The sequence below is a fragment of the Varroa destructor genome, unplaced genomic scaffold, assembly GCF_002443255.2.
Source record: "Varroa destructor unplaced genomic scaffold, Vdes_3.0 BEIS01000003.1, whole genome shotgun sequence".
NCBI lineage: Eukaryota > Metazoa > Arthropoda > Arachnida > Mesostigmata > Varroidae > Varroa > Varroa destructor.
Window position 1 is genome coordinate 53,964,507 of NW_019211456.1, and position 25,969 is coordinate 53,990,475.

The 25,969-nt window shown below is 35.9% G+C and overlaps 1 protein-coding gene and 1 long non-coding RNA gene across 11 annotated transcripts in view; one reads left to right on the plus strand and one right to left on the minus strand.

Moving 5' to 3' along the window:
• The window catches only part of LOC111246744 (mitochondrial sodium/calcium exchanger protein-like), a 44,754-nt gene that overhangs the window by 10,807 nt on the left and 7,978 nt on the right, over positions 1-25,969 (plus strand). For all 9 annotated transcript variants that reach the window (XM_086983041.1, XM_086983039.1, XM_086983040.1 and 6 more), the window contains 13 exons: positions 344-396; positions 641-698; positions 3,996-4,104; positions 4,430-4,591; positions 9,809-9,964; positions 10,377-10,451; positions 15,508-15,816; positions 16,142-16,371; positions 19,160-19,267; positions 19,579-19,711; positions 19,888-20,084; positions 21,109-21,265; positions 21,867-21,934. In XM_086983041.1, coding sequence (XP_086839167.1) covers positions 344-396; positions 641-698; positions 3,996-4,104; positions 4,430-4,591; positions 9,809-9,964; positions 10,377-10,451; positions 15,508-15,816; positions 16,142-16,371; positions 19,160-19,267; positions 19,579-19,711; positions 19,888-20,084; positions 21,109-21,265; positions 21,867-21,934 — 1,815 coding nt within the window. The remainder of the gene's footprint in view (positions 1-343; positions 397-640; positions 699-3,995; positions 4,105-4,429; positions 4,592-9,808; positions 9,965-10,376; positions 10,452-15,507; positions 15,817-16,141; positions 16,372-19,159; positions 19,268-19,578; positions 19,712-19,887; positions 20,085-21,108; positions 21,266-21,866; positions 21,935-25,969) is intronic.
• The window catches only part of LOC147757140 (uncharacterized), a 39,383-nt gene continuing 35,813 nt past the window's right edge, over positions 22,400-25,969 (minus strand). For both annotated transcript variants that reach the window (XR_015323338.1, XR_015323337.1), the window contains 2 exons: positions 24,232-24,374; positions 22,400-23,272 (listed from right to left, as the gene is read on the minus strand). This is a non-coding gene — a long non-coding RNA (uncharacterized LOC147757140). The remainder of the gene's footprint in view (positions 23,273-24,231; positions 24,375-25,969) is intronic.

The window sequence follows — 25,969 nt, forward strand, 5'->3', positions numbered from 1 at the left end:
AACCATAGGCAGTCATGCTAACAAAATTGTACTTAGATACCACTGAGACTCACGTACATTCAGACACATCAATACTAACCGTATTAAACAAATGTTAATCTCAAAATGCACATTCTGCTGCGATTCCTGGTTAACTGAAATTTTCATTAGTGTTTATACCATAAGATTACCTTTTTCATTAATCTAATCATTTCAGATTAAAAGTGATTTAGGTTCACGTCGTTAATCGTACCTCTAACTATTTCAATAATTTATAGTTTTATCCATTGTAAACGCACACTGGTATTAGTAACGAGGCGTAATAGCCGAGGCTTGTAGGTCTAACTAAAATCTTTTTTTGCAGATCCTATGGATCGCTATCCTATTTATCGGTCTTGGCGTTACAGCCGATGATTTGTGAGTATGTCAGTTCGTTTTTGAACACTATTTACCATAAATAGCGTTATCAAAGTGATTCTAGAAATCTGGTGATTCTTATTCAAGTCCAAATGCTCTTTGCTTATAAAAATATCAAGTAAACATCATATATATATATATATATATATATATATATATATGAATAATTAGTGATAATATTATAATCTTTATTGTGTTTAATTAATACTAACGGATTTTTGCGTCCATATTTGCAACATTTTAGTCTAACGCCAGCTTTGATTGCAATATCAAACACTCTTCGACTCTCACAAAATATCGCCGTAAGTATTCTTGCAGCTCTTTGTACATAAATATCTGTTAATAGATAGTCGGTTGTGTGTCTTATTTCTGAGCATATTGCAATTGCTTCGACATTAAAATGAATTTCATACCAATATCAAGTTTTATTACATTCATATATAACAGCTTATCTGTATTGACCTTTATTCTAGCAAGATAAGGAAGTTAACATTAAATTAAATAGCGTTCTTCTCCATACAAACAATGAGTGTCCTTGTTTGAGCTCTCAATGTTATGGCTGCTATGTATAGTGTGGATTACGTTTATGAATTAAATTTATTATAGGCGAAAGAAGGAATGGGAAGCGATCATGAAAAGTAAAGACTTATTTCAGTTGTTGAATAGCTAAAATGTTATTTTAAGCAAAGTTTGACTTCCAGTAAAAATTAGCCCTAAAGGCTCGAATTTTCGTGTCTCCGCCATATTGTCGTCAGGACACGGCAATTCAAACAAAATAATAGCATATCTGCAGAGGGGTAAGAGAAGTAACTTTAACATACAATGATCATGTGGTCTATAGCGATATTTTTCTATAGCGATGACTTTGGGTTACGTTGGATCAATGAAGCAAATCAGTCAATCATACACAGACAAAACAGGAACCGGTAAATACTACATGATGGCGTGAGCTTTTACTGATTTTTAGTTTTTACAAACTTTAAATAACAGGTCCCGTGGAATAAAAAATGAATAGTTCATGAAAAATTAATGGAATCATTGCAGTAATGTAATTCAAGTAGCGAGCAATTCTGATAGGAGAACGGGAAAGCGGCAAGAGGGTAACTGGACAGTTATAATAGCATATCAGTAATCGGGAAGGTACGCGCCCAAGCTATATTTTAGTTTAAGTTGAGTGTAAGTGTTAAGCTAAAACGCCGCTTAAATGTGGAGTCTTAATAAGCTACAATTTGAAGTAACTTGATTAACATTTACAAGTTAAATTACAGGCTTATATATTAGGACAACTGCATTAGGTAAAAGAATAATTGCAGTAAAGTTACTGGAAATTTAAATCAACAACAATGAAATTTGCTACTGGATTAATATAATGAATTTACCAAGGCGACCAACTTCCGCGGCTATATAATAAATGCAGCTGGATAACTGTGGCTGACTCTGCCCGAGTAGAAATTATTACATGGTTTAAGTTGATCTGAATATAGTGTCAACGATTCCAGTTCTTAAATTAACGAACAGGAAAACCGCAAGAGAATCTCATTGTAAACCCTCTGAGCTACACATATAGAAAATAACTGCTTTTAGTCTTGTAGCTGTTTCATGGAGTTCAAAGGCTGACTAAGAGAAATAGTTTATTTTTATTTGTCTTTCGACGTCAGCTGTATTTAGATCTTTCTATCCGTGCCATAAAGCAGCTGTCTTATACTTTATCCTGTTGATAGTAGCGTATCTTTGACACGATGTAAGCCGTTTAAGTTTATACTCTTAAATATAAAAGTATTATATGAAAACCTACCGAAGTCTCTTTAGATCTTCAGTGGATAAATTCGGTTCAGTTTAGCAAACGATAACAGTCTAATAGCTGAAGTAATATCCGCTCAACCCTTAAACTTGTACACTGTTGCTAATACATTTTTATAATTAGCTGACAAAGCATATTTAATTTTTTTCACTAATAGATTATGTTAATTGTATACTACGTTAGTACTTATCTAAAGATAATATATTGGTACAGTATATTTTGGAGTTTTAGCGTTCTACTTTAGGAAAACAAATTCGTTGTGCGATTTTTTGATGAGAAAATCGTCTCGCCTCTACAATATTCCTGTCAAAAAAATTAGAACGATCATTACTAATAGACAATTTTATGAGAACACTCTCATTGCATTAAAAAACTAAAAACTGTTAGAATTACATCTTGCGCAGCTTTTTTTGGTACGGAAGTTCGTATCTAATTTCCTTTGTGACTAGCTAACCCAACTCGCAGAGTATTTGAAATCCAACAACGGATACTTTCTTTTGCAGAATTTGTCCATCAAAACTAAAACTGTGTCCCTCGTTTGTCTATTCCATATGACTCGCCATACAGGTTTACCAATACATTTGTCTGTACATTCTAGACATAAAAATTGAGGTTGACTTTTTAACCAAATAGATATTATGAACAACTGAAGATGTTTTTCGTCTAAGTGAATATTCGTTTTAACGAAAAATGTGCTATATTATAAGGAAACGATTTGACATGCTTCGATCCCGTTCGTCTTGCTACTACCAAGTCAATCAGTTTAACAGTGTATCCAAACATGGCAAACTCAAAGCAAAAATAGACCTAGATAACATAAGCGCATTTACATTTGTTGGTGTCAACTGGCTGGTTCTGCTGGAGTTGCTAAAGAATCCTGTGTAGAGATCAATCTTGAATTTCTGCTCGTCGAGTAACAGTTCAGTCCCTGATAAATTGGTATTCGGCCTTCGCCGTGCTTTTCTACCGTCCGAGAGCTATGAGAGCTGTCTGAAAAAACCTTTGGTACCATTTCCTCTTCCCTAAGCTTTCTGTTCTCAACATCCGGAATCCAATGGTATGCAAAACTTGATGGCACTGGAAAATATGACCAGCAACACCAGCGGATTTGTGCCGAGTTTGCACTGTTGGAAATTACTAGATAATAAGGTGCTTCAGTTTTACTCTTTTTTGTACAACTATGGCTTGCATTAGAACGAAACCATAATCGATTTCAGATCATCGAGCATGTTTTTTTTGGAAAATGTTATTTTTAGCTGTTCTTCTAAGACACTCCCGCATACTTTAGAAGAACATGTTGCTTTTGATAAATATTAATATGCTTAAAAATATTCGAACCCTAAGCGGTCGCCATAAAGTATAAACGAGGCGAATGAGATTTTATTATGGAGGCCGTTTAGCCAAGCAGAAGCTATGGGCTTATTACAACAAAATAAGCGATATATATGTATGCATGGCAAGCGTTAAAATGGTGATGGAGACAATGGTAACGAAATGGTGGAAAAACGCAGTAAGTTAAGTTTGATAAGAACTATATGTTTCTGTTTACGGGTGAAACTTCTTCTGAGAGAAGCAAGAATAGATTTGCAGGCTAGTTTCTTTTATTCTTTTATTACAAACTAAATTACCTGACTCTTATAGCGAGTTTATTTTAAAACTCGCTATATCAGATTTTTATCACATTATTTTAAATGTGATATTGCTTAATAACAATTAAATAGTAAAAGCATTATGCCTATAATAGGTATCATACTCTCACAATTCTTAAGAAAATTATACATTTTTTCGCACCGGTCAGGGTGTGACTTTTCTAGCATTTGGAAATGGAGCTCCAGATATCATCTCATCTTTAGCTGGTGTACAGTCAGCCAGACCGGAATTAGTTATTGGTGAACTCTTCGGAGCTGGTTAGTTCATTTTAGTTTTTGCGCACAAACAAGCCTAACTTGAAGGCACTTCTTTTCAGTTGTGACAGATTTTATTTTAGCCTTCAAACTAAATTAATCCTTATTTCATCATTATTTCATGAAAGTGGCTAGAGAGATAAGATATAATGTTCTTAGCCGAATCGATCCATAGGAGCTTCCTAAGGTAGATTTTATTTTATAAAGATGTAAACGTTTTCTACAAAAACACAGTCCAGTGTGGTACTGGAAATGAGATGACACAACAATTAACTTGTTATGTCGTTAACTGAGTTTAATTGACTGTTGCTAATTTGCTTTTTACTAGGAATTTTTGTAACATGCGCAGTGACTGGAAGCATTTGTTTAGCCCAAAACTTCAAGATCACGGAAAGGCCCTTTTTGAGAGACGCCATATTCTACATTGGAGCCACGTATTGGGCGTTCTGCATGTTCTACAAAGGCCAAATATTATTATTCTACTCGATCGGTAGGCACACATACAGCCTTGTGCTATGAAACTCATTCTGAAATTAATAATGAATACGTACGACTGAACATATGCCAGTAAACTGTAGTCATCTTAAGATAATAGAAACAGGATTAAACTATATATTTTTTATTTTTTGTTATGGACCTTAAATCAGCTATCAAGCGGCGACCTTCGATCTTAAGGGCGCAAAGCGATAACTTCTATTAGTACTTCTACAATCTATTTTCTGCTGCCATATATCAGACTTCTTGAATATCACTAAAGAAGTGTATTTACTGTAGCTCATCAATACGAACTACAAGAAAAGATTTCAAAATGATCGTTTAAACTAGCACACTGTACATCGTTTATACATTCGAATGAACATACTTATAATTCAGCTTTGTTCCACTTGTATATTGAATACCGTTTGTTAATTTCTATCTTGCAATGCTTCGAATAGCTTATCTCTCACGCGTAACTTTAGATTTTTTTTTATGTATATTCCAATAAGACTTAGTAGTAATACACGCCAAACGAAACAAGTTGGATGCAAAATCGGATGAATTTGAAGAACAAGGGTGGAGGAAAAAACTGATGTTTATTATTATTATTATCATTAGTAGTAGTAGTAGTAGTAGCGGTATTTCAATTTAGTCTTAGCTTCATTTACGTTTATTTTTTACCGCTTCCGCAAATAGAGTCCCATGAAATTAATTACATGACGTTTGCTTTGTCGAGGATCTCCATTGTAGTTTATGACAGGACATCCCGTCATTAGGAGAAAACAGATGCATGGGTCCCCGGTTAGAGAAAAAGCAGGCTTATAAAAAAATATATTAATCGATTGTTTAATTTAGGATATGGAATGATTACTTGTGCATGTGGGGCTTATTTTGTTTTTTGCTCGCTGTATGAAAAGAAAGCAGAATGAAATTTCTGCTCAGACACCGTTTACGTATCTGGTACATAATAAACATTAGCATACCATTAACCATACTATGGTAAAAACTTGCTTATACTCCCGTTCTTTGCTTTCTCTGCTTATCCTTCACTTTCGGACTCACTGATGTTTTTTTTTATTAGCCTCTATTTCCCTTTAACAATATTTCATTTTATAAGATCGACCTATTTCTCTATTCAATTCTTACAAATATGATAGTCGTCTAGGAAGTAGAGAATATCATCATATATATACACGGCATAGATTTTTTCCGTGTATGCCGTAACGTGCTATGAACATCTTAGCACATGTGTTACATTGAAATCGCAGAACGTTTGCTCCATCCTTTTTTTGGCAACTTTGGTTACCAGGTGTATGTATATTTGAACGATACTTACTATAGGTTGACAGATTCTTTTAAACCTATCCCCAAATTTTAAAGCGTATATCCCTTAATGTATTGCCTTTTGCTACGCCATTCCTCTTTTGTTCCCAGGCATGCTAACATGCAGGATTTCCATTCGCTAGGTGTACCGTAGACGACCTTTGAAATCGTCTTGATCATGCTGACATTTCTTTTTTAGGATTCAGGCTATAATTCCAAAAAGAGTGCAAACTTTGTAATAATTTAGATAAAGAATTTTGTGATTCTTGAGGGCAGCGTGGTCTGAGGGATCTTTCTGAGTGCGTTGCCATGGTAACCGAAACTTAAAAGCGTTGTCACATTGATTCAAATCTCGACGGCGTAAAAATGACTACTAAATATTTATAATTAGGAAAATGAGGAGTTTAGGGAAATGAACCATCATTATTAAAATTAATAACTGCTTTTATAGCTGCCATTCCGTTTAATGTACCTGTTGGAGAAACCCCAGGTAAGTCTAGCAAGATCCGCTCACCTGATCAAACTCCTGATAGGGCACGTCCTTTGTGCTAAATCTAAAAGGAGATGGTTCTGAAGATTTGTTTACATAAAAATAATAAACAGAAAACCTAACTAAAGCCCCTAAATATGGCTACAAATTCTGCTAACTAATAATCTTTTGCTAAATTCCTACCCCAAAGCCTTTGTTTAGCAGAAATAGCAGGCTTCTGTAGCTTGCCGGTTAAGTGTGCTCGCGTCAAATTACCTGCAATACGGCACAGCTATAACTTCGTTTGGGTCTCAACTTTACACAAATAATTTCTCTTTGTTTGCCTACTTCACCTATTTCGCCAGCCTAATAATAGCTCTTCTGTGTTAATGATATACACCACGTGACGATTTGGAGCTTGTATACCTCTCTCTTGCACTGGTTTATAATTTTTAATGCGGTTGTACCTTAATAGCATTGCCCATTTGAAACTAGTGACCATACAACAGCACAGTTACTTCTACTAATTCGAACTAGCAATTAAACTAGAAATGTTTTTAAATTTTCTAAATTATAAAGCCAAATTGGTTACTACGTACTACGTTGGTATAACCCATTTTTTTTACTTGTCATCCCTTGCTTATATCGCGCTAAAATAATATTTTTTTTTCGAAGATCAAGACATAGACACGTTTTATAATATGTTTTGGACTTCAACGTTATACTTGACAAAACACCTCTTATGACGTATCATATTGATTTTTAATTTGCATTAACTTTTACAGAAATCCAATAATACGGATCATTTGATTCTTTTCGCTGCAGCTGGAGATACAATGGTGCAGCTTATTACGCAATGATTTGCATTGCTACAGATTCCTATTATCCCAAAGGGGTTACTATTATATATAGCCCTTTTCCTTCAGCGATGTGTTAAATATGAATAACAGGGTCGATGATATTGTTTCGTTAGAAGCTCAATGGCTGTAGTTAGACATCGCAGCTGTAACAATTTGTATTTGCTTTGCTTGGTACATATATTAGCGTGACTGCAGTAAGTTTCCACTTACCAAGAAGCTGTTTAGCATACGCACGTCATTCGTCTTTGCCAGGAACGTTACTTACCATCAGTTTTTAGCGATTTAAGTTGATTGTTGCTATTGTAGGATTTATTGGGTTATATGCCCGATGTCGACTGTTAGATTTTTGTCATTTAAAAACTAGATATTCTTCACACGTAGCAATAAATGGTGAATTGCTTAACCTACACAAGTTCCACATCTAATATCCGCACCATAGGGTGACTCCTGTAGTTACCCAACTTCCGGGCACTCACTTTTTTTGTATTAAAACTTGGTCCTGACTAAAAAGCGCTTCTCATACTACCAACACTTGGGAAAGCACATGTTACAATTTCCCTGAAATTTCTTGATATTTAAAGCAGTGTTAGCATGTCTTTCATGGTCTTTAAAATGTATCCCCCTTATTCTTATCGTTTGCCCTTCTTGGAAAAACGTTGCGAGGTTAAACCAAGTTCCGCTAAGGTGTATCATCTACTCTTTGCTCTTGCTTTTGTTGAGTTGTGCGCCTTCTTGACAAGAATATAGATTTTTCTGAAAGCAATAATTTTCAGTGAGCGATCGAATCTTTTCTTAGTTGAGGTTTCTTTGTGAATCCTTATCTTCTTCCTCTTGGTCTACAGTTATCGCCTTGCGAGATCTTTTATTGCCACGGTAATACTTTGGAGGAGATTAGGTCTGCAAATAAGAAGCATAAGCGCAGCAAATTCTCACTGTTACCAATAGTTAGCCGTTGTAAAACTTGCATCGGATTCTTTGTTCCTTTTCCTTATCACTGTCTCTTTCTAGACAAGCAAGCCATGTATGACAACCGGAGTCGGCAGCTTTCTATTATCATTACCTACTATCCATATCCTATGTTGGGCGCAGCCTTTTCCAGTTTTTTTGACTTGTTTGACAAAAGAGATCTAATCATATATTATTACTCCTAAGCACCTCATGGAACATTTCATGCCTTTCAGGCCATTTCTTAATTGGTGTTGTGCTCCTGTTTCACATTCTATGGATTTTCTCATATGCTTTAATATTTGGGATAGCTTTCACTGTTCCTTTTGAGAAACTTGTTTAATAAAAACTTTTAGTTATTTTTTTTTGTAATCAGAAGCTGTCTGCGTGGTCAGAGACACCAACCTTAAGGGATCTGCAATAGCTAACCTTCACAAGTGCGTAAATGCCTGACCTTAGGATTTTCCGCTCCTCAAAAGGGATGGAGTCGTAAAACCATGATAAGAGCAATCTGGGTATCCACTAAACTACGTACTCGCACGCCTTCTCTGAATATTCTATCTCTATATGTTCCTGGCACATTTTTCGTTCTGATACTGCTTGTATCACTTTTTGGTTAACCCATGTGTTCTCTTCTTAAGTCAGCGCCTTTTTAGTGCTCTACGTTATCTTGGAACTGATACACGTATGTTAATCTAGAAGTTCCGTATCGTCTCGTAGGCACTACGGTTGAACTTCATTGCTGATCTCTTCCGTGGATATGCTGACATTAATGAGGACTCTCTGGCTCCCATGAATATATCTGCTATGAACGAAGGATGTAATTGCTTTGAGGGCATAAAATTCACTGAACAACCATAAATGTCCATAAAATCATTTTTAGGACAGTCCAACCGAATGCCGGCTAAAACGAAGTCAGGTATCATATATATGTTTTTACTACAATCATCTGATGTAGTTCTAAGTGGATGCCTTATAAAATCTAAAAAACAAGCGTGCAATTGTGAGAGAAGGTTTTTATTCATTGTTAGTGTAGTTTTTTTTTTAATATTGTAGAGGAGGGGAAGTGTTTGCTACGCAAATGGTTTCCCATAAGAAAAAAAGTTTATTTATCGTAGAGTAATATAAACTGGCCCCTGGCGGCTCGACCTCATTCCGCCGAAAATCCCCACTAAACCTAAGGTCTCGCTCTTTGAGCTTCACTTTATGATAACCCGAAGCTTCATTCAAGAATAGTATGGACTACGTCAATGCTAGTAGAGGCTTATACGCTGGACTTATCGAAAGCAGGATTCTGCTAACGCCAATAGTTTTTAGCGAGTATATAAATTAGCAACTGAGAGGGTACTCACCTGAGGTTTCATCGACGAAAAACGACTGTGTAATGCCGGTGTTCGTATGTTTTATTAATGGCAGGAATTAATTAATAATAAAAAGGAATTAATAACTGAGATTGGAAGTTGTATAAGTTTATATACGTATTTCAAAACATTGAGCTATGTTTGCTTTACTGTTAAATGATTGTACTATGACCATGCAACATCTGCTCTTTATGAGGATACCCTAATACTTCAGCCGGTGGACCTGCATGGTAGTTATCTGAAAATTTAGTATTCTATGTTGCCGTCATCAGGTTTTATCCTCCTGTACTTTATATACATCGCCGTCGTTGTTGCGTCGTCGACTTTCTACAAACGTCATAAGCTGAATCTTGACCAGCAGACCAAGCAATCTAGAGACCAACTACCAGGTTCACTTGGTTCAAAATTCGATAGGCCGGACAACCCAGGTAAGTGTCCTATTATAAGTGTATTATAAGCGGAGAGGCTTATTATAAATATCCCGCCGGTTCAATTTTATCCATTGATTTTAATTTTGTTTAAATCATTTGTACTTTAATAAAGAAGTCAAAGTATCAGTCAGAACTCGACACGAATTTTCCTACTTGATATCAGAGTGGAAAAGCGCTTCTTGAAAACTGGAGACTAGAACTAAACCGTATGATGTCTAAATAGAAATGTCGATTTTTTTACGCGTGGTGTGCGAAACGATGAAAATAGGTTTCGTCTGATAATATTCGATGTCCGATGATGAAATAATGGACTTCGAAAAAAAAACTGAAAGGCCTCCGTTATATTTAGAATGTATTAGCGTGATATATTACCATAATAACTAACAAAATTTCATTAACTTTCCTCAAGTTCAAATCGGTAGGTCCATGGATAATGAAACACCACCTGTGGATGATCCTGAACTGCTTGGGGTCATTCTAAGGAGTATGTATTAAAGTTTTTCCTATTAAACTCGTAAATAAGCATATATACTATCCCTTACCAATTTTGAAATAGTAATGGAAATTGGTGAACCTCTTTTTGTGACTATTTTGGTTCTTACGTCGAAGTAGTGCAGCATATGCACGTAAGACATGAATGAGATCCTGAAATAAGTTGGGCCCACGGGATATGTGGAACCTAACAGTACCGATTGTGAAGCAAAGTGCTTTGCTTCATCATATAGGAGTGTCTGCGCATACTTTATTACTGCATGTAGTGATATATTGATTCTTGGCGTAATTTTATGGACAATAAGAGTTATTTCAGAATTCCGTTCAAATTTTGTGCACTTGCCAAATAGGCTAACTGGGTCAAGCTTCTGAACCACCATCACACCATCTTAAAAATGATTTTTCTTTTTCGAAAACTATTATTCGTATAACTATTCGTACAAACATAGGCACATAATTTTTCCTAATATTAGTTTGTACTCTGACAGTAAAAATCGCAAATGTATTGTAATCAATAGATTTCTTCTAAGTGAGATTTTTTAATGTAATTATACGTCCTTCGCTACCAAATGTCACAACAATAAAGGCTACATATGTAATTTTTACAAACAATATGGCCGGGAAAATTTATCAAAAAGCAGAAAAAGGTACCAAACAATTTACATCGCCGCTATATTTCGTTTAGTTGTTGTCACTGCTTTTTAACCAATGAAATCAATTTTTTTTTTTATGGAAAAAGCAACTTTAAGAATCCTCGTGCACTAACCCTAACTGTAACAAGTATAGTATTTGTCTAAAAACGTGAAGTTTCCGCTCACCAAAGATCAGTCGTCTGTTTTTCTTTCATAATCTCATTTCCACTAGAGGTTTCATCTGTACCTAATAACAAACTTCAGCGGAAGGGAGGTACTTCAGAAATTTCAGTCTACATCTGTAATCTGCCTTTCTGCATATATATTCTGCATGTACTCTCTTATCTTTTTCATCCTCGGCGAGTTGTTTCGTTCCATCCGATTCCTAAATACGGAGCAAACTCTTTGATATTTATTTCCACCCCGTTCAGAGTTAGGAAGATATCTTCGTGTTTGTCGTTTTTAGTTATCAAAATTGTTCCGCTGTTTTTCAGCTCAGAGTTAGGACATCATCTTCGACCTAGTTGCTGACGCTTTGAAAGCTGCCGAATTTTTTTTGTCATAACATACTTTGTTTCAGAAATCTTCCGCAGAGATTATTCTAGTAAAATCGTCTGTGTATGCATTTGTTTGCATCCCTTCTACCTGGATGAATTAAACTATATGTAAGCCCTATTCCACAACAGTGGCCCTTATATAGACCTTTGGCTACGCCACCTGTTACGTTATAGTTTATATGGCCGCACATATTGTCCTACTGGCAAGATAGGACACAATTAAGTCTTTGAAAATTCAAAGAAGCTCTTCTCTAAGCATCTAAGTTGATTGTCAGTTTAGCGAGCTGAAGGTAATTCGCATTTACGGAGGCATCAGTACACATAGCGTTACCTATCCGCTTCCTACACCATTTCCTTCGAGAACATTTTTGTGGACCTGCCCTTTCGTAAGCTCCATGAGTGTCCGATAGTTTCAACCAAGTTTTATCATCAGTTTCCAGTTGGATAGGGCTTTTAAAGCATTCGCATAAGAAACTTTTTTGGTCACTACATTTCGAGGATAGGAGGTTTTTTTTTTATTTTCTGATTTCCTTATAAAGGATGAGGTTTTTCGTTCGCCTTAAAGCGTCGTCAACCTAAGGACTTCGCTCTTCTTCTGCAAGACAATAATCATCTCTCTGACTAGCATTCTATCTAGTGCAAAAGGCCCTGCTCTACAGCAGGTGCTCTATTACTTTTGCAAGTCTTTTCTTATATATTATTCAGAGAACAGAAGAACTCCGCATAAATATGGAAGAGTTTCCTCGACACCTTTTATCAACTTTCTGGGTCGAGGCTTCCTCAGCGTGTCCATGACGACCTCATCGTGTTTTTCACAGACATAGTTCGTTACCTCACACAGCTCTTTCCGTTTCTTTTCTTTACTTTCTAAAGCTTAAGTTGAACTTTTTAAGAACTTAATATTCTTTAATATTTTAAGTACATTTTTTATTTTTAATATTTAATATTTTAATCATTTTTTAGCGACACCGGTAACTTTTTTGTATTCGTATACCTTCGTTATGCCCTATTGTCACCTCCTTCTGAGAACCACGTTCTTTCGCACCTATCAGAAACAAGAACGGTGTATATCGGCGGATATCTGTTGGTTGAAAAGGCCATGTCACATGCCGTTTTCAGCGCCTCTACCATCGACTGCGACGTGATGTGCTCCCCAACAACTAGCTGCTTCCGGCTCCTTATTCTTATTTGGTCGTGAGCTTTTCCAGGTTTAATTTGCTTGCTAGCCATACTGCTTGGCAAGTGGGTTTTTCCCGTCTTTCTTGTGGCTCTTTGCCGTACCCAAAGCTTATATAGGTGCGTTCGCTGTGGAAATTTTTCTTTCTTTTCAGCACGTTTCCGTTTCTTACTTTCACAAATGTCTCATCATTTTGAATGTGAGGTCTGCGAGTATGTGGGAAGGCTTGCTCTCCTCATTCAAACACAGGTGACTGGTCATTGTTGAAGAGGGTCATGCAGTATTGCGCTAATCACTTTGTCAATGATCGGCCGCCCCCATTTGTATGTTTACGTCCACATTCTGTTAGTCGACTTTGAAATCATCATTTGTCAGGGTTTTCTTGTTGCTTCCTTGCGTCTATTTGGTTCTTTTCCCAAGCCATCCACAAAGTATTTGAAGCTATTTTCAAGTTTGTCTTTGGCAATATGTAAAAGTTAGGTAAGGTTGGGTCTGTATCTCTTTGTATCTGCGCAAGCCAGCATTTTCTCTTTTGCTCCATTGCGTCTAAGTGTAATACATATTGGTCTCTATAGACAGGTACACTACTTTGTTTACGTCCGAGGCGTTATACATATATATATATATACATATGAGTCCAGGCCTAAACTGGGCATACGTTTCTTCGAGGGCTATCGCGTATGCGTTTTCTGCTACCGATCCGTAAACCAATTCTATTTTTAAAGTGCATCAAAAAGACCGTACATTTTTAGTTAGAATAACAATAATGACAAGATATCCGTTGGAGGAATTTTTTTTTACCTATAATTGGTTCATTGCTGTTACTGGAATTGGAAAATTGGTTTCGGCTTTATTCTTGATCATATTATAATAGTTCTCAAGCTTATTTTTGTAAAATTACTTAGAGCTGAATACGAATATGACATGCGTGATGTTAAGCAGTTTACTAAATAATGCGATTTTCAAGTTTAAGTAAGTACCCTAAATAAGAAAAACGCTGAAAAGTTCTATACGGCAATCCCTTGTGTTTTATAATGTCTTTACGGCTAAGTTCTCCGTAACAAACCTCCATAGATAAGTTGAGTATGCAATACACTCTTATAAATTATGAACGTGAATGCGTTCAATTACTCTTTCTCCAATGCTTGCTGCGCGCTTCAACACTAGAGATCCGGAAATTTCTGAACATAGTATCTAGATAGCGCCGCTTCATAAAGAGTAATGTTTACCAAAGTCCTGTGGTATCAGTGCAATGTCTTAGATCTCCATCTCCTACTCTTGTAAGAAGTATACAATCAATAAAATAAAAAAATCAAAGCAAATGGAGTATCAAATATATGAGATTCGTACTGCATCCTTTAAACCTATCACTACCCAGAAGGTCGTTGACACTGCAGATTGGCGTAGAAATTAAGACGACAGTATACAACCAGAGGCATAGATATCTAAAAGGGTTTCAACTAATAAGTGGGCATGAGTAAAGCATAGGGTTAAAGTTCTGTTCTGTCAAACTGCGGTCGCAGTGCGCTTTCATTACGTGTTCCTTAGGGATTTTTGAGTTTACTGATATTGCAAAACTGGTTGTATATTTAAAACCAATTAGATTCGCACCAGAATAGTTATTCAAATTTATGATTCCCACATCGCTCTCACATAACTAAAAGACGTTACATAATAAATTCCACTTCTAGCATTGTATCCAATGCGCGGAGCAGTGCGGTTTTTTCTGACTACTTTTGCAACGTATTGCATTAAAATACCAATAATATAATTATTCATAAATAATATCATTATTATTAATATAAGTAGGTTACATATTTTAGATTATGTGTTACATTCGCTTTGTGACAAAGCATTTAAGAATAGACTACTTATAGTTGGTAGCCAACTGAGTTAATAATTACTTTGGTATTTCACATAACACACGCACACCTATATATATGTGTGTGTGTGTTATGTGTATATATGTATATATAACCCTGCGGAATACCTCAGGGCGTATCCTCTTACTGAGATCATTGCTAACCCACACGCAGAAGAATAGATCATAGATAGCTCATTCTTCGTTTCACAAGCCATGAATCTCTTTCTAGGAGTTTCCGTTTACACAAAGTACGTAAAGAAGTAGTATGTTCTTCCAAAGTAGCTTAGAAGAAGCTAAGGATTCTGATTTGTTCCATCACATAAATATAGTTTATTTTTTTTTAATTTATGCGGTTCTTCCAGTTTCGAATTACACGAATGAATTGACTGTTTTCCTGCGTAAACTATTTCGTTCGACTTCTAAGAACCTCTAAAAAGAGAAGAAATAAAAAATGTGATTAACTAGTTATCCTCGAAAAAAATGCATGCAGTGGACGGTTGCATCACAAGACTGTAATTATGTACTTCCACAATCCTGTAGCACATTGAAGGTCAAATAATATAAATCGGATATCATCGATGTTACTCTTCATATAAACAATGACGGAATTTTGTGCAGTGTGTTTAGAGAAAAACATGGCTGAAGTACACGCGCTGAAATTATGAAAAACCAATAAACATTTCTTCAAAAACGCATGTCGATCTCTAGCGCAAATAGTTTCGTTTATTCAAAAAGTTCAGCTAGTTTTGCCAGCCCTAAACCTAATACTTATTTTAAATCTTTCCTATACTTTTGTATTTGTCACTGTTCTTTCACAGGGTCAAGTTTTCGAGATAGTTATGTGCGACGGCGTAGGCGGACTTTATCTGGCAGTCGATCACAACTGAACTCACACCGTTTTCGATTTCCAACACCGAATCACTCACGCGCAAATTCGCTTTGTTCCGGCTTTCACTTCCGAGGAAATAGCCTCGGTTGCGAAGAAAGGCTAAACAAAAGTCGCACAAATAATAGCTGTCTCCATGAGGCTAACCCTCATCAACAGCAGCAGCGACCACGCCATAATTCGTTTCATCGAAACGGTTGCACTTTCAGAAATCCTGTTCATAAATTACCAGCAGCCTCTGGTTTGTTCTTTTTTGTGCTCTTATTGCTAAAATGTTGAATGTCGTGTTTTAAGGGCTTTTCAAGAAATAAGTTGATGTGTAGTAATTGTCAACTTGGAATTTAGAATGAACGGCATAGCTTGCTGTGTTAAGAGTTCTCAAGTCTCTGTTGAATTCACAGTATGTTGCCAAAGAGAGGCTGAAACACAAGGATGCAGGTCTCTTCATAATTCTACAATCTAGAGTTCCATTTCCCACCCCGCTAAACATTGTATAGCATTTGTACTGCGTAGAGGATGACGCATTGAATGTCTATTTTTCTGGTTGAATACATTATTGAATGCAGTGAACGAGCACCAGAAGCTTAGCTCTTCGTTCAATGGCCACTCTATGGACCTGCCAATAGGAACACACTTTGTGGACTTCGAACAGACCGATGCACAGAGTAGCGGACTGATTATCAACTCAGCCGCGCTCTCGACGATGTTGACCTTAGACACGGCCCTCCATATTTGTTCTAACTATGAGAATTTTCAACAGGAGGAAACAAGACAAGAAGTTGAATCCAAAGTCAAGGTAAATGGCTAAAAAAAGTCACACATTTGTATAAGCGTCGACCTTACATTCGTTCCTTTTTTTTATGCCCTTAAAAAATATATCCATTGAGCACTACAAATGTACTATCGAAGTTCATATGCTATTTTTTAGTTTAATCTTATGTAGAAATTTTAAGTTACAATTTCTTTTGTTTATTATTATTATTTTTAATTTTTTTTAAATTTTGCATATCTCTTTGAAGACCAAATGTCTGTTCCACCAATCTACGGCAAAGCTTTCTCAAAACAAGAAAGCGGGCCCGGTTTAAATCAAATCACATGTAAAGCTTTCTTCTACAAAATATCGTACCGCTCATTAGAGTAGATTAACGAATTCCAGGAGCTGCTTGTTTTCTATAGCTTTTTTTAAATTCGGAAGTAATTTAACGCTAGTTGTTCATTCTTTAGGGGGCTTCGAGTATAATTGCTTAGAAGATATATATTTTCCACGTAAAAGTACGGTCCAACTTCGAACAGGTTTCGACTTCTAACGTTTGCTCGCAAGCAAGTGGTCTCGTATTGATTAGCATCGTGGCTCAAAATTCCCGCGTCTATAATAATCTATAGCATCTGTTTTTTTACACCTAATTTAGTAGTAATTTCAAGTTTTCAAGATGGGCTAATTTGGGGTACTTTGTAATCAACAAACTACCTTAAAAGTTTTTATTACGACTTAAGGTATTGTCGTCTTCATATTTTGAGATGAACACATCGCAGCATAGTAGCTTCCTTAAACTCCTTTCTAATAGTTGTAATAGAAAGCAGTAAGATCTGAGAAAATAAAAGTTTTATTTATTAACAAATAATTGAAGGAATTCGTCCGTCTCAGCGTTGATCATATGGCTTTGTTCGCTATTATCAAATTACTTGTCAATGTGAAAGTTTGGCCCGACTCGACCACCGATAGCGCGCCTTTGTTAGCTGTCTCAAGTTGTGAATGAAAACCGTTTACTTCAAAGAAAATGAGTTCAGAGGAAAAGACGATCTTTTGGGCTTGAAAACTAACTCTCAGTGAGCAAGTTTTTCTTCCTCCATGGCCGCAGCGCCACGGACCTTTATTAATGATCCGTAAAGATAGAAAAGTATGCCTTAAACGAAAGCATAGTATGTGAATGGCGGAATCATTTTAAGAACGAAAACTAGGGTCTTGAAGGCCAGCGAAGGGGTGATCAGATGTCGAAACTCGAAAAACAGCGTATTGCTTGGAGTATACGGTTGCTAAAGATGAGGCGTAGTTCGGAGTCTGAAGAAGACCGGGCAAAATAATAGCGTCGCTCTGGAGAGAAATCGAGTTCTGTGACAGTGTCAAGTAGGTTTAAACCTAAAGTGATTTTAGCGCTTGCAGTGGACATCAGGGACACCTGCTATTACAAAGTATTTGCAGAAAATGAAGCAGTGAATTCAACCCGCTATCTCAAGTTCCGCAAGAGATTTATGAATTGAAAACATAGCAATTGAAAGCACGTAATCTATCGACTTAACGAGTACGCCAGACCTCATCACCCTGTTTCAATGGGTTCTTGGATTGAGCAAAGGAATATCCAGCGTTACCTTAAGCCTGCTTATTCTCTCAATCTAGATTTGGGTGATTATGAGGCTTTTCATGCCCAAAAAAGGGCAACTGTGGGCAAGCATATTCCATTATCGATTAACTTCAAGAAGCCATTAATAAAAAAATTACATATGGAAAACCAAATAATAGATATGTTGCTATCCATAAGACAAACGTATGAAAATATCTAACACAAAAAAAAATCAGTTTGCTCTCAGCGAGCCTAATTTGTATATATGGTAGGCTTATCGTTAGGTTGTTTTGAGAGCACTAGCGATTATCTTTCACTAAATAATAGCTGTACTTTATCGACAGAAGTTACATATGTATTAAGATCAGCTAATGAGCCTGTTACAATGATGTACTAATCATAACCTATGTAGTTGGTAAGACGTGAAAACGCAAAGAAAAGATGAGCATTATGCACAATGGCATGATTAATTAAAATGAAATTTTCAAGATGCTTTAAGCATTTAAAAATTTTGATGGTAGTTTATATGTCCTTGGTAGCAATTATTTTATTTCCAAGACAATTGCGACAAACATGTTTTTTTTTTTGAAATTCACACTACAGCTGTTAGAAACTAATCTGACAGGTAGCAAGAACGTAGCAAGCGACTTTTCGAATAACTGCTTTAGTCAACGTTTAGTATAGCATGCTTTACAACCGCCAACCTATGACCTGAATTATTGCTTATTCTTTTTTAATTGTGTAGCGGATAAATGGGTCATATTGCATTATAATGTATCACAGATCATCACAATACAATTTTAGAACTGTGTCCCACATCCTATATAAATGTAGTACATAAAATTATTGTATTGGGGAATGAAAGATTCTTCGCAAGCCCGACCCTCTTTGCTTTTTTTTGTTTGCTGCAGAATGACATTATGAGAGTTCTTGTTCAGAAAGTCTATATCTTCCTACAAAACTCATTATTATTACTGCTATGACCTTTAGCTTATTCTAGTATATGTGCTACATAACTGTTTAGATTTAGCGATGCCGGAGAGTTTGTAAGAGTGGTTTCATGGTATTAGAGAACTTCGTGAACACACTCCTTTTTGTGTTGGAGGCCAGCCATTTGATAAAATGTCTAACGGCCATAGTGGACATAAAACTCAAGAGATGTACTTTAGTGATATTAAATATGTTTTATGTTAGCGATTTATTTTTATCTAAATATTATCGGATTGATTCCTACTTATTTAATAGATTATGGACCTTCCACCTCTCGAGGAATTCTTGACTCAAATTTCACCGATAGACAAGGAGAATTGGCACGAATTAAACTGGTTCTGGAAAGTCTTCCAGATCGTCAAGGTAAGTTCTTCTTTAGCGATGGGTAGTCGGTCTGTTTATATCTCTACAAAGAAAAGCAATCATGGGTTACCTAGATTCACACGTGATCCTCCAGACAGTGAAATATTTTCACATGTCAAAGTATGAGCTGTATATTAGCTGTTTCTTAAATTTTCCAAAAACTAGGAAGTACTACCCGTCCTGTAGACCAGAAAAAATGTTTTCTCTAAAAGCAATTGAAAATTACTTGCGATTGTTTAATAGAACGAAAATTATAACGGCGCTTGCTGGGTTTAATATATTATTCCAACAGATTTTCTGCTCCATTGCAGGCTCCGGTATATGTGATCTTGGCACTTACCGTCCCTGTCGTTGACGAGAATAATCATAAGAATAACTGGTGCCGTATTCTTAATGTATTACACTGCGTGACTGCTCCCATTGCGGTGATGTTCAATCTTAAATGTAGGTGTCTTTTGAATCAGAAATATTCAGACCACCCTTCAACGAATACCGTATATACAATTAAACAAACTATAATATTGTATAATGATCTGCCTAACATTAGCACAATTGTGATAGTATTCTTATTTGGTTTTTTTTTCTCCTCAAACTTAGAAATTCTTCTCTGTTTTGTATAGCCCTAACATTTTACGTAGGAAACGTACCTATTATCGTGATCGTTAGTACCGCGGGAATGGTTATTGCTCTTGCGGTATGGTTTACCTCATGCTATGACAAACCCCCACCATACCATGCTGCATTCGGCTTCGCGGGTTTTATCGTATCTGTGTTTTGGATCTACATGCTGGCTAATGAGGTGGTTTCCCTTTTGAAGGTAATGTAGTCTTTGCTTATAATAGTCTTTCCTCACCAATAATAGAGACATGCATATTCTATTTAGGGCAGAAAAAGTACGACTCCTTTGTAGGTAGTATCCTCGATCTTAGAATAATCTAGCAACCTGCGGGCTTTAATCCGCTCGTGTTTCACCGTTAATTGAGCCAGCTAATCTGATTTGTTGCTGATTTCATACCCAGCTTAATGTAAATCAGTATAGCTAGGGTATGCGTTAGCGATTGTCCCATAGCAGTTACCCTGCGTCACCTAACTCGTTACCTTTTTAAAGTTTCGTCGTTAACCTGCTCTAGCTTGTGGCAATGATCCTGTTAACCTATTAAAATATTTAATTATTCTTTTTTTCATCTGCTCTGAATGAATTACTTTGAAGCTGACTATTGTGATTTAGGTGATGGAGGCATGTGCAGTGATAACCAATCAGTTGTCGATACTTTATTGATACAGTAGTCCAGCTCCCCCGGAGCAACGTTTTTGAGTAAAGGCAAAATGTGTCACAGATGCACGTCTTGATTCAAGATACCTTGAACTACAGCCAAATAATATACATAACTCGGCTTAAATGTGCCTTGTGGAATATCTAATTTAAATGAGCGTAGTTTTTTTTTTTATATATGAAAATGGGTTGTAATAAGATAGGTTTATTTGTTATAAAGTGCTTGCGCGAAGTCGAGCGCCTCAGCTTCATATAATCAAAATTATGTAGTCCTTTGTGAGATTGTCGACACTTTTTTTTTCGCGTTTATATACAAACGCGCGATAATACAAACTCAAGTATGTAGTAATAATAAGATTATAGCTCACAAGATTCAAATCACAAACAACAGAATAGTGTGTTGACACAAAAGTGTCTTATTATAAAAAGGCAGACCGTTCGGTAAATTGTCGCTTGTAGTTGAGGCAGGCTAAGTTTACTGAACTATTGTGCCATTTCAGTAAGAATGTGTATTTAAAAAAATTTGACCATTCTATACAGATAATTGTATTCTCTGCCTTTCTAACAGGCTGTAGGAATTGTGCTTGGATTATCGGACGCCTTTTTGGGAATGACTGTGCTTGCGTGGGGCAATTCTGTTGGAGACTTCATTTCAAACCTTTCGGTGGCTCGCCAAGGCTTTCCTCGAATGGCAATCTCAGCCTGCTTTGGAGGACCTCTATTAAGTAAGGAACGATGAATATACCTTGCATATACATTATACGTACCTTTAATATAACTCGAGTGTGACGGTTGTTAACCGGGTAGCAACCATTTTAAAGCATAAGTGTATCAAAAAACTTAACAAATCAAATCAAAAAACCAAAAAGATAAAAGTTCTTTAGCACAGAACCACTTGATATTCATTATGGATTGAATATAGTTATAGATTGAATATCCTTGAAAAAATTACATGAATATTGACGCTTGACTAAAACTTGATTTGGTTAGCATAACAATATTTGCATTCTTACCCCTTCTTTCTTAATAGGCACTCGACCTTGAACCTGCTAGCCTTAATATGAAATGAATTCTTACACGGATATTCAACCCCCGTTTTGCCTTAATATAATTTTTCTTATTTTAACTAATTTTTTTTAATAATGATAATAAAATAAATAATTAACTATGTCATGCCGAAACCACATATTTTGACTTCACAATTTCCGCCTACCAGCCGCTATGCTGCCATCGCCTCCCACAGCGCCATCAAAAGTTGCAGGTCAATCTGAACAATATGAATACACGATAACAAATTAATGCATGCCTGTAATTCTTTCTATTTAGATCTATTATTGGGCTTTGGCCTACCCTACACCTGGATATTGCTGACAGATAAAGAGTCCGATTCTAAGGTGAGTACGTGATGAATAAATGTTTTGAGTTTGTTTTTCGGTTCTGTTCTAGTTAAGTAGCATTACTTCAAACCGCTAGTAGGTCTAGTAGGAAAAAACCAAAAAACCAACAGCTGTTCTTTCCAACTGTTACATATATTCTTGGCCAGTTGACTGTATGGATATCTCACTCAATTCCGATAAAGGAGATTAGAAACTCGAAAATTAAATTTTTGTATAAGAAAGCTAGACTAACACATATTGAATATCTTGTACTATTGTAATTATGGATGAAATTAACCGATCTCACAAGTTTATTTAATATAGCCTAATATATTTATAATAATTTCTTTATTAATAAAGTATCACCTTAATTTATTTTACTTATATTTGCCTAGTGTTGCAAATATTGTGAATACATTCACTAAGAACTCTTTTAAAAGCCAAATTTACGTTTTATATCACATATTTGTATTACTCCATATAACCCAAGACACATATTACACAATTTGTGTGAATAAAGTCATTTTTATTTGTATAATTAACATGTTGCGTTTCAAACAAATGGTAAATAATACGCATAAAACCTTATGATATGACAGTACTGCAGTCAGAAGAATATGTACTTAATTACGTATAATCTCTTCGAAATAGTAAGACTCCGAATGCCTGTGCGCCAGCCAGGCGCACTAGCTTGCTTGCTAGATACGTCAAAATTGTGTACTTTGTCAGTTGACTTCTGATATTGACTGAGGGTCACGAGACATCCCATTGGTAGTGATTGTTTTGTGAACTTATAGTTATAGTTAATAATAAAAACCTTTTAATAGGTTTTCATATTTGCCCTCTGCAACATCAGCAATACAGATGTATGATATTTTGGTTATTTAAAATAATCATTTGAAAGATATCTTGTCGGACTCCCAACTGTGGTTGAAAAATCTCATGAATAGTTTACATGTCTTATCTATAGTGCCAAATTGTACATAGTGATCAAATTGGTACAGTGAATGCTTCTATCGAGCCGTAGCTCGTGAGCATTTTGTGTTTGCGTTAATCCACACTATGCCTTCATTTAAGTACAGCTGCATTGTATTTCAAACAATAATAATAATTTTAATTATTACAAAACCTGTGGGAAATGCTTAGGAATGTCGGCAGCATTGACAACGCAAGGCCTGCCATGTAATTTCGGATGTCCCACTTCTTACCTGTAAGATTTGCTCTCTCTTCTCCAAACTCTAGGCAATTATTCTGTAGCTGGACGAAGAGGTACATGGGTGTTCTCCCCATGGCTTTTTTTTGTATTTGCAGAAGTGGGTTTTGCGTTCCTTGTCTAGTGGCAGACTTTCTCGATGCCTGGCAAATGTATTTAAACACAAATGTAATGTCAGCTAATATGGTATATATATATATATATACCATATGGTATATATATATATATCTGGCACTCTTGGTTTTATGCATATGAGATCACTTATGATTTTAGAAGTAAATTTTATCTTTAGGTTAACTCTTATTTTATTCATGCTAATGTACATCCAGTTCTTATTTTTAATGCAGAAGTTACTGATAAGCAGTAAATTTAAACAGTGCTTAACAAAGTTCATAAAATAGTGAATTCATAATAGAATCTTCGAGTGCGCCGCCGTAAGGTCGTAATGATATCCCCAATGAGTAACTATCATACCAGTAAGCTTGTTTTTTCTCTGTTTTATGATACGTACTGAATGAAAACTTGTGATACCTGCGTTTTTAATCTTCTATGTCGAACACTTATAACAAGTTAACGAATACAAAAGTAACTTCCCAACAATGTTATCCAAATAAAAACATGCTTTTATGCACTTTGTAAATACTAGATTTATCATTTTAACCAATAGCCTTAGCTAATGACTGACTACCATACTTTTTGTTACCGGCGAACGTAATGGTTTGCGGAAATAAATTTGCGGGTCAAATTGCCGTGTAATTAGCAAGACCTTCCCTATAATTTAGGGTTTATCGTGAGCAACGAGCTCTTGAAATTCAGCAATAATTTTACCCTTGTCTATGCCAACAGTATAACGCATCTGCTGAAGATTGTTTGTTGCTTGCGTTAGTAATGAAAAAAATGCGCGTTAAGTTCAGAGACATTAAAAACGATTTAGCGACAACATCCGTGTCTTCTAGAAATTTTTTATTGATAAATTTGTGGTCCATTGCAAGTGCTCACTGATTTACCTCTCTAATTTTTTCTCGTATAATGACCTTCTGACGCTAGAACCTTGAGAGCATGCATTACGTGGTTTCGTAGTTGCTTGAGACTATATACTTACTTTTTTTAAGGCCTTCGGTTATTCTTGTCTTAGAAACGAATCCTCGAAATCACTTTCTTATGTATAGTTTTAAGGACTTGCTTTCACTAAGGGTTTAACCAGGATGGCTCTTGTCGGCGTTAGTTGAGGTTTCTCCACCACACCTATGAAACATCGTGATAAGCGTATAGCAAGCAACCCTTCTAAAAAGGGTTGCTTGCTTTTATACATATGGTATATATATATATTACAGAGGGCTTCTACAAAACCCTCTGTAATGACCCACTGTAGTAATAACCAACGTTCCTTTACCGACGCTGAAATTGGAAGCTTGGTAGGTACATGCTTAATTGCCTATAGTTATGGCAACGCATGTGAAGAGGCACGCATTAGCTGGCCAGATCACGTCTTCCAATTGAGATTATACGGGAGACACTCGATGGACGCGAATTAGATCCAAAGTAATACAGCTAATCAATTTTTGTACATTGCAAACGTAAGCGCTATGTACTATATATGGATATTTTGTCAACTATAGAGTATTATAAAAAGCGTGAAACCGATTGAGTAGGTATAGAAGGCTGCATATGACAGATAACGGTTATATCTAGCTCTAAGTGATATCATATGAGACCTGGCTCATGAATATTGGCAAAGCTGAGAAGGTCGATTTTTTTTTATCTAACCGTGCAAGTTGGTCACAGTTCGTCTATTCTTTCCTTATTACTTTTTTAGTTTCAGTGAAATGAACTTGTTTTGAGCTGCCCAAACACTACCAAAAAGCCACCACACGCACACCGAATTACAGTTTAGCATTGTATTCTATAGAAAGTTTTCCTAGATTGTCACGAACAAATAAGCTTTGAACCGTAAATGCCTGAGGGTCGTGTCATTAAGAAATGCGTGACAAGTATTTTGACATCAAAATCAAAAGATTTTTTAGTTTGTGACACATTTTCTAGTATACATAATTTTTTTAGCTCTCCATGTCCCTTAAACAGTAAAGAAGTCATAGAAAATACCAGTTCTCTTAAAAATCGCACCTCTGGGTGTCCCAGCGAAGCTTTTTTGCCTTAGAAGGAGCAAAAGTAGTGTAATATTAAAAATAAATTTTCTTAATTGATGTCTATGTTGTCGTACTGCATCCCAAAAATCCTCTCAACACATGATCTTCTCTCGACTAATCTTCTTAATGTAACTAACTAGATTCAAAAATTAGCACGGCAAGCACCGGTTATGCTTTGCCTGAGAAAGCAGAGATTGCCGTTTATCCTATAATGTCATGCTGAAGCCTCAAAATTTAGATCTGCTCTTTCATTTCTCATTTCATCTCATTCGTCATTTCTCGTAAAAATCGAAATCATAAATAACTTTGACTGTTTGTGGACCATATTTAATTATTGTGATCTCATTATTTTGGAATGATGAATACAATAAGCCTCGAATGGATAATGTATATATAACTAACACTTGGTTTTAAATAGAGAATTTACTCTACTCTGCCATTATATATACAGCAGCTGTTTCGAAATCCCTTTTGTCCGGGTATTCAATTTTCACCCATAGAAAATTCTTGTATTTTCATTATACAAACGTTTCCTGTGATAATTCTTACAGTATAAGCCATCTTCAAAATGCGTACAAAACATATTTCAGTACATTACCTGCTATATAAGTACTATAGACTAAGCTGAGTTTATGCAACACGCTTTACATTCATAATTCAAGTAAACATTAAGATCAGCTAATGAAAAATGAT